Source organism: Varanus komodoensis, unplaced genomic scaffold (assembly GCF_004798865.1).
Source record: "Varanus komodoensis strain SLA01 unplaced genomic scaffold, ASM479886v1 scaffold14_1, whole genome shotgun sequence".
NCBI lineage: Eukaryota > Metazoa > Chordata > Lepidosauria > Squamata > Varanidae > Varanus > Varanus komodoensis.
This window is the reverse complement of record NW_025335438.1, coordinates 26,633,436-26,642,473: the sequence shown is the minus strand read 5'-3', so window position 1 is coordinate 26,642,473 and position 9,038 is coordinate 26,633,436. Positions and strand designations below refer to the sequence as shown.

General features: G+C 43.3%; 1 protein-coding gene across 1 annotated transcript in view; it reads left to right on the top strand.

The window, feature by feature from the left end:
- The first annotated feature begins 4,557 nt into the window (after positions 1-4,557).
- The window catches only part of COLEC12 (collectin subfamily member 12), a 94,056-nt gene continuing 89,575 nt past the window's right edge, over positions 4,558-9,038 (top strand). Inside the window, exon 1 of the mRNA XM_044424152.1 lies at positions 4,558-4,727. Within this exon, the coding sequence (XP_044280087.1) occupies positions 4,721-4,727 (7 nt within the window). The 5' untranslated portion in view covers positions 4,558-4,720. The remainder of the gene's footprint in view (positions 4,728-9,038) is intronic.

Genomic DNA, 9,038 nt, shown 5'->3' with positions numbered 1-9,038 from the left:
GTGCCCAGCCAAACAGTATTAACCACATAACAGGAAACACCAGGCAGAGGTCCAAGAAGTTGCAAAGGCTTGTGCTTTTTTGATAATTCAGCAAGATACAAGAAGGGTGGGAAAGAGGGTCTTGTTGGATGAGCTAATGACTTTGCCAAAATGTATAGAAGTGATCACCAATTGTACTGCTGCATATCAGATTTCGGTTGTACCCTGGCATCCAATATATGCATATTGTCCTAAATAAATTTGCTGCTATCTCATCTCTCTGCTGCTGTGTGGTTCCTCCTCAGTCCTGCAGACCCAAGTTGCATGTTCCCGGCTGGGCAGACTGACTGCAGCCCTTCTTGGCACAGGCTTTGTGCAACATTGTGAATGCAGATCACTCTTTCCTTTGGTTTAGCTTGACAGCTTGCTCCTTGACAGCTGTTGAACAAAACTGAGGAAAGAAAAAGGAAATTTGGAGTCCCTGTGCATCAGTGTTTACTGGCGATGCATGCAGTACTTTGCCAGCAGGTACCTCACTGGACTTTACCCAGCTGAGGATGCCTATTTTTTTCACTTCTGTAAGTGCACAAGTGTATACTTGCAAATACTGAGAAAGCAATAATCGATGCAAACAATGGTGTACATTGCGGGGCGGGGGGGGGGGGGGACAAAAAGAATAAGTTGCAAAAAATAGCTTGTAACCATGGACAGCTCCTCCAAAGTATCACTTGGTCACTCTGAAGGGGCTGTCAGTGGTTGTCACAAAGGATACCATGAAAGCTGCTGTCAATCCAGTGATCTTCATAATTGAAAGGTTAAGGGAGCAAAAAACCAGCAAATCACAGCTTAAGATGCCAAGTCAGTGTCAGTCACCCCAAAGTACCACTCAGGCACTTGCAGATCAACTGGGATGGGACATGGCACGAGGCTTTTGCTGCTCTTGCTAAGTGAATCACTGACCAGTTTCTGGTAGCCATGATGGGGTCAGGCAGTCTCGTTTTGACAATGCAATAACCTTTCATGGCTATTACAACCCCTAGAACAAACTATTGTTGTCAGTTTGTGGGTTACAGTGTTCTGCAAACCCAGTCTCTGTGTGGCTACTGCAAAAAAGGTATGTTCCATGTTCCATGGAAATGCCATGTTCAGGATTATTAGGAAAAGAAAAGAAAACTGCAAATTGTATGCAAATTTTACACAAATCTATGGTGTCATCACCTTTGAAATGTGGTGTGCAGTTCTGGTTACAACTGTATCTCATAAGAAATACTGTACCCCTAGAATAGGTGTAAAACTGGTGTAATGAGGAATAGGAATAGATGTAAAAAAGACAGCAAAAGTTTTTAAGGAGCTGGAGCGATTTCCCTATGAAGAAAGTTTACAGCATTGGGGTTTTTTATTTAAGAAGAAAGGTTAAATAGGCCTGGTAGAAGCGGTATGATAGAACTGTATTAAATTCAGTTAAGCTCCTTTTCTCATAATATTAGAATCCAAGATTAACCAATGAAACTAAAGTTAGGGACAGATAAAAGAAAATGCATTTTCAAAAACCACAGATCAAAACTGTAGAATTCAGTATGACAAGATATGATGGACACCAGTTTGGATTGTTTTAAAAGAGGATTAGACCAATGTGTAAAGAGAAGGCTATCAGTGGCTTCCACTCCAGATGGATCTACAGTACTGGACAAAATATGCCTCTGAATCCCAACTGGTTAAGCCCACAAGGGGGAAGCTGCTGTTGCATTCTCGGCCTACTTGTGATTGGCTGGCATGGGCATGGAGAGCTCTTCACAAACCTTTTTTTCCTTTTACCATAGCAAACCCACCTTAGCAAGCAATTTTTCTCAGAACTTGGCTACCTGCTGAGCAGGTAGTGTAAGCACATACGTACGTGTTGTTGCCAAGACTATTGTCACAGGTGCTGCCTAAGACATTTGTATTCAAAATCCCTGCCCCTTTTTTGAGAATGGAGTATTAATTTATTTAAAACTTTTGTATCCTGTCCTATCCATAAAAGTCTCAGGATGGTCCAACAACAAAGGCAGAGCATCAAATCTATAATAAAACCCGATTAAAATAAGAATTAGTTCTTAAAATCATGGGAATATAAAAAGGTTTTAATCTGGAGCCAAAAAGAATAAATCATTGGTAACAGGCACACCTCTCTGGGGAGCATGTTCCACAACTGGGGTGCCACCATGGAGAAGGCCCTTCTCCAGGTAGCCACTGTCCTAATCTTCAAAGAGGGGTCCCAAAGAAGGACCTCTGACCCAGTTCTTAGGGGGCAGGCAGGCACATAGGGACTAATTATTGGTTTCCTATCAGACTTTTTTTTAGTATTCCATGGCTACCAGTGTTGCTCTAAAGTCAGTACCTGGGCTCTGTTTGCACAATTTAACAGCCTACCATGACTTTTTTAAGGCACTGAGGGCTTATGATATGATGAGCAGTCAATAAGCCATAATGGGACATTTTGATTTTGTGAACCAGGTGACAAGACTCCTTGAGAAAAGCAAATAGTGACTGATACCAGCCCCTTGCCTGTTCCTCTGCTCAATTTATTTGGCAAGTTTCTGCCTAAAGAAAAGACTCTATTTGGCATGAAGAGAACTGACAAATAGTGCTCCAGGGACAGCATCATCACCACTGTCAGAAGAAAAAATATGGTGGTAGTCTATTCCTTCACCAGCATCTTCCAGTGCTCCACTACAGCAGCGAAGTTTATAACAGATAATGCTATCCATCAATTTACCTGGAACAGTTGTAAATTAATAGGCCTATAATTTCTTGGATTCTTTCTGGATCCCTTTAAAAATGTTTCTAGTCTTCTAGTACTGGAAGATAAAGGCAGGAAATGATTGGTTGTAGAAAGATATTGAATCTTTTTTCTGTATCATCATAAGGCAACACTTAACTCAGTAAGGAGGAAGCAGTAAGTCCTATATTCATGAGTAAGTAAGAGCAGGATTGGCATTTGTAACAGACTGTATTAAATATGCAGAATTTATAGGTAGAACAGAGGTGGTTCCAATATGTGCTGGTTTAAATTTCATTTGAGCATGACAAAATTGTTTTCCACAGTCAGCTTAAGAAAAGCTTGGCAAGAAATTGGTAGTCAGATTTAAAGCCATGGAGTTTACAGGCACAGCAGAACAAGCAATAGTAAAACTTACAGAGGAAGAACCGCACTCTACAGCTCTTAACATAAGCTTTGCAAGAGGTTGGTTGTCAGATTTAATAGTTTAGAATTTAAAGCAAACATATAATTAAAGTTTGCTGTCATCACCCTGTGTAGGTGCAGAGAGACTACACTATAAGTGGGGAGAGTCTAGAACAAGTGTAGGCCACCTGGTGCCTTCCAAATGTTGTGCTTTGCAATTCCAGCTAGCCCCAGCCAGTATGGTCAACTGTAGCTGATTCTAGGAGCTGCAGTCCAAACCATCTGGACAGTACCAGATGTTTCTATTGTTTCTATTGCAGTGTTTTTCCTGCTTACATGGTGTAACTCAGTTTGTATGTTTTTGGGGGCACCAGTGAACTGGTAAATGCTGTAACTTCTTAAATGAAAGTCGTTGGGATTTTTAATCCTAAAACATAACATTTTAAATTGGATGTAACGTTTATATCCTGCCCACCCAAGACCTTAGGCTGGCCTCAACTTGAGAACAAGTGCCCACCCATGCTGTAGCAAAAGCTGAAATCTGGATTCAACCCAGAGCGCTTTCAGGGGACACTTTTATCGCAACACCTCGCTTCCTCATTCATGGAACTGGGGACCAGGCAGAATAGCTTCCATCTTTTTCTGGCCATGAAAAATCCATTAGAGGTGGAATGATGACGTAGTTGCACAGTCTTCAGATAGTGAACAGTGGGAGCCTGCCCTGCCCTTTGGAAGAAGCACTTGGAATGTGTTTTAAAGATGCCGTATTTTTTGGATACTGGATGCTGGATATCACCTCAAAGTTAAACAGCGTGCAGCGGTGCTCATCCTTGGTTAAGCCTGGCTCTACCCAAATTGCTTTCCAATTAGCAAGAGTCCCTGCGCTTTGGAAGCGAGGGTTGGAGGGGCCGAGCTTCGCCCATCCCCGGCGAGGTTGGCCTGCGTGAGGCAGAAGCCTACACCTCGCCGTCTCTGCGCCCAGCCACGTCTGCCTCCCGCACGCGGCCTCCCCAGGAGCGCTGGCGCGCCAGGGGCAGCCCCTCGGGAAGGGCGGCGCGCGGGGGGCGCAGGGGTCTCGCGGGCAGTGGGGGGCTCTGGGGAGGCTGCGGCTGCCCCAGCGCGGGGCCACCCTCCGAAGCGTCTCCTCCTCACCCAACCTTCGCTGGAGGGTTTATTATTGCAGACTTCTCCCTGCATCAGTTTACAGCCCAACTCGCGAAAGAGGCGGGGGAAAGTGGCGCGCGGGCGGGGGGAATGGGGGGAGAGGCGAGCTGCCGGGGAGCGCCGTGGAGCCAGCGCTGTTCCTCCTTGCCCAAACTGCGGAGAGGAGGGGCAGGGGCTGCTGGTCGTGTGAGTTCAGGCCGGTCAGGAGAGTTGCAAACTCCAACTTCTCCGAGGCAGCTGAGGGAGAGGGAGAGGGATTGAGAGAGATAGAGAGGACCTAGTCCATCCATCTCCCGATCAGAAAGAGGCTTCAGGGCGCCCGGCATGAACGTCCAATAAAGGAGTTCTGTGCAGCAGGGACAAACTTCTCCACCGCGCCTGAAAGTTTCCTATGTGGCTGCCTTGTGTGCCAACATGAAAGGTAAGCAGAAGACAAGACATGTGGCTGTTTCAGAAAGTATTTTGGAAGAGGTCGGAGCTGCTGCGAAGGAGCTGAGTGTTGTCAGCAGCGAACATGTGGTACCTGGTGCGGGAGCAAATATGTGTGCAAAACTGAAGCAGCCGCTTGGTCTCTTCTGGCCCAGTCATGATGAAAGCTGCCATTTGTTCTTCAGAAAAGTCCGACTTCGTTCTCTCGTGGGTTGTTTACGGGTCTCCTCCTTGGATTTTCGGACTGGAAAAATCTGCCCAGCAGAGCGGAATGCTCACCCACACACCAATTTCTGCTTCCCCCAGCACATATTTCTTGACCACTATCTTTTTTTCTGCTCCTTTCCCCGTTTTTCTCCTCCCGAAGTTTTTCAAAGAGAGCAGTGGGGGGTTGCCAGCGTTTCGTGATGTTCTTACTGTTGCTTCTAGACATCTGGCAATGATTAGGTTCCAGTAGAGGCTTAACTGGCTTGTGAAATATATTTGGCATGTTCTCCTCCCTCAAGATCCATAGATTGGAAAATGTTTAGTCTTAGCATTGCGTGTGCTAAAAGCTGAAGTTTAACGCTTCCCCCGTGCTTTTGAGTCACATCTTGGCAGGAATGCATTCATTAGCCCTCTTAGGTCCCATACCTGTGACCACTGAGTGCCACGGAAATCATTTTAAGCAAATGAGTCTCCACATTGGTGTGCCTATGGATGAATAAAAGAGATGTTAGTGTTTGCAATAACCCTCTTGCTAATGAAATGTAAGAGCCTTGGAGTAGGTTCAGAGCACTGTACACCAGGGAATAAGGCATCAAAGAATGTTTTGGAATGTTCAGGAAGTACTTCGGAGCTTGCAAGCATCGAGTTTCTTTAGCCACAGAGATAAATCCAAGTAGGTAACAGAGAGAAAAATATATACGAAGGGATGTATGACTGAGAACCAGCCTGTTGCTTGCAATGTGCGTTTTAGCTCCAGATGCCAAGAGAGCAGTAAACATGGTGATAGTTGTTTCCAGAGACCAATAAGAGCAGTGTGTGATCATTGACTTAACTTGCCAGAAAGGCAGCCTATGGAGAAAAGTATGTTGTTTCATTCAACCCATGCACATATGAAAATGGTTTTTGAATGTTGTCTGGTATTTGTGGGGGGGGGGGGATGTGAATACTGGAGATTACAAGCAATTAAGTCGATTTTATTCACAAGTGCTCAAATTTCTGATATTGCATGCTATTCTGATGTAATGGTAATAACTGGAAAAAGTTGCTTAATACATAACTTGTGATGTTATTACTATAGAATGAGAGGATTAACCTCATTGTGAAAGTTTCTGTTTTGGAAATGCAAGAGAAAGGAATGTTATTCGAACACTCTTTAAGTGTGCTGATACTAACAAGAATGTTTCATTCATTCATGAATTTGTGTATGTTAAATGACATGAGATTTTCATGTGGTGTGTCTACTACTCATGAACTTCCCTACCTAATGAATGGTAATATTTGCATGTGAGAGCTTGCATGCCATATGTTGACACGTTCCACATAGCTGCAGCCATCATAAGAAGAGTACTGTTTTAATTTTCCATTGGTTAAGACTGATAAAGTGACATCTATTGCCTGAGTTTATGCCTGTTTACACAAAAGTTAAGTCCCACTGAGCTTGCTTTCAGGAGTGCTAGTGAGATTTTTCATCTTGATACAATTTATCAATTTTTATTTATTTGAAATAGTGTAGCTTTTGATCTCCAGGAGTTGGATTTCTGCTAAACTACTAAGGTTGAATCTATTAATTTAGGATAGTTACATGTTCTTAATATTTTACTCTCTTTCTTTCTGTAAGACATTTCACAACCATTTTGTAGAAATACACAACAAGGCTGATAATATGTGATAATTAAGTGCATAAACATCTTTCAATGAAAACTTCAAATGAACTTGGTCATGAAAGAGTTCTGCAAATCATAAATAGTACCAAAGTCAATGTCTTGTCTTTTAGTGTTCTATCTTAAACACACATATTTGGCTTTCTGTGTTTTTTGTTCAAATCCCCAGTTTATAATCCTGATGCCCAAACAATGAGCTTTTCAAGTTTAATAAAGTCACATGTTCTTTTCATGAGTAACAACCAAGTTGACCTGCTGGATACAGTCAACAGCTGTCTCTCTTCATGCATCCATCCTCCCCTGAGAGATGAAGACTATCAAAATAATTACATCACTAGAATCTGGAAAAAAAATCGTTGCTTTAATGTTAATGCGTTGTGTTAAATCACTGCAATTGAATAACTGGGATGACCTAACAAGCCATATTACATGATGGTCAATCTGTGAAAAAAAATTGAAGGGGGCAACATTACAGGATATTAGTTCTAAAAGGTACATTGTTTTATATTCTGTAGCAATTCGTCATCTGAAAACAGAAACAAATCATCGCAATATCATATTCCTATGACCAAGAACATCAAGTCACTAGTTTACATATGCATTCCACAGCATGTTTCCAACATAAGAACAAAATTTCTTTGCCAAATCCCAGCTCTCTCTCCAGCTATTTTCAAAAAAGGTTGGGACTTTTTTAAAAAAAAGGAAAGGAAGAAAAGGAGTAGAAGACTTTTTCTTATGAATGAAAAGCCTATCAATTTCATTCTCCTTGAAATGTTCCTTGAAGTTCTGTCCTGTACTGAGGCAGTCAAATAGCCACCCCCCCCCCCAGGTAAATAAAATCTCAGAATACAGCAAATTTGCAAACTATCAGCCATAAAGTAATAACCAGCTAATTCAAGTTACTTGCTAAAGCCTGGTTAATCTTGCTAAGTGTTCTTAGCAGAAAATGACATGATGGACTATTTGTAAACCCTGTTGTTGAAATCCCTGGTGTATTTGCAAAATACTTACCCACAGACTGCAATTTATTTTATGCCACTGCTGCTTTTTGTCTTGCTACCATAGATCAATATCCGTATACACATCCTTTATAAGCCAATGGGCATGTATATCATGAGACCTGGTGTGGTATAGTGGTTAAGAGTGTGGGACTGAAACTCAAGTGACCTGGGTTCTAGTCCCCGGTCAGCCATTGAGCCAACTGGGTGACTTTGGGCCAGTCACAGACTCTCAGCCCAACCTACCTCACAGGGTTGTTGTGGGGATAAGACTGAGAGTAGTAGTAGGAGAATGATGCAAGCTGGTTTGAGTTTGTTGTAAGAAAAAAGGTGGGATATAAATCTGTTACATAAATAAAATAAATAGTAGCTTTACTTCTGACTTTCAAATAGAAAGTTAATTATCACATTCTGTATTACATCTCCGTCCCAAGATGCCAAGGCATGAGGGGACAGCATCTAAGTTTTAAATGAATTAATTAATTAAATACAAAGCAGCGGACATGGGCTGTTCAGAGCAATCACCCCGACGGTGATGCCCATGAACAGCCTGCATGCTCTTCATGTGAAAGGCAACCTTCACATGGCAAGTTTGCTCACCCCCAGCATGGCACAATCGCAGGACTTAATTCATCCAAAGCAGCACTCCAGTTCAGTGCAGCAGTAGCTACTTGCGGTAGCTACTGCTGGAAGTACTCCCTTTCTCCCCTGCTGATGCATGCCCCTCTAATGCCCAGCCACCCTGCCACTCCTTCTCTCTCCAATGCACCATAGCCCCTCTAAGACCTCTCTGATGCCCTGCTGCTGGGGTGCCCCACCATTTCACTGCCCCACCACTGCAATGCTGCACCACAGTGGTAAGATTTCACTGGGAATCAGCAGGGAATCAACGCATTAGAGCGGAGCAGAGAGATAGCAGAACAGCAGAGCATTGTGGCAGCAAAGATGGGAGGGGTAGGAAGCTGTCATGGTAGTGGAGCAGCAAGGAGGCAGTACACCAGAGAGGCACGTGACAGCAGGGAAGACAGGGAGCATGGAGACAGCCAATCTGAGTGCTGCTGCTGGCCAGGCAGAACAGGCCTGCAGAAAATAGAGGCTGGAGCATCTGCTGCTGCTGTGGTTGCTCTTGGTGCCAAATTCAATTGCAGAAATGTGGAAACCATGGAAAAACATTGTAAGTGGATTCACATGGAACAACAAGCAATGGTGACACATGAAAAGTTTACAACAAACCATTGATTCTCTTGGAGGATTCATGGAAAGTCTGCATTTCCCAGACTTGATCATGGATGCTGAATTTACACATAATGACAAGCTTTCCTTCTGCGGTTTCCAGCATGGCTTGTGGTTATGTGTGAACACAGCCATGGTCAAAGCCAATAGCAGTCAGAGGTGATTACAGGTATATTCTTAAGGGCCACATTTGCTCTTAATGTT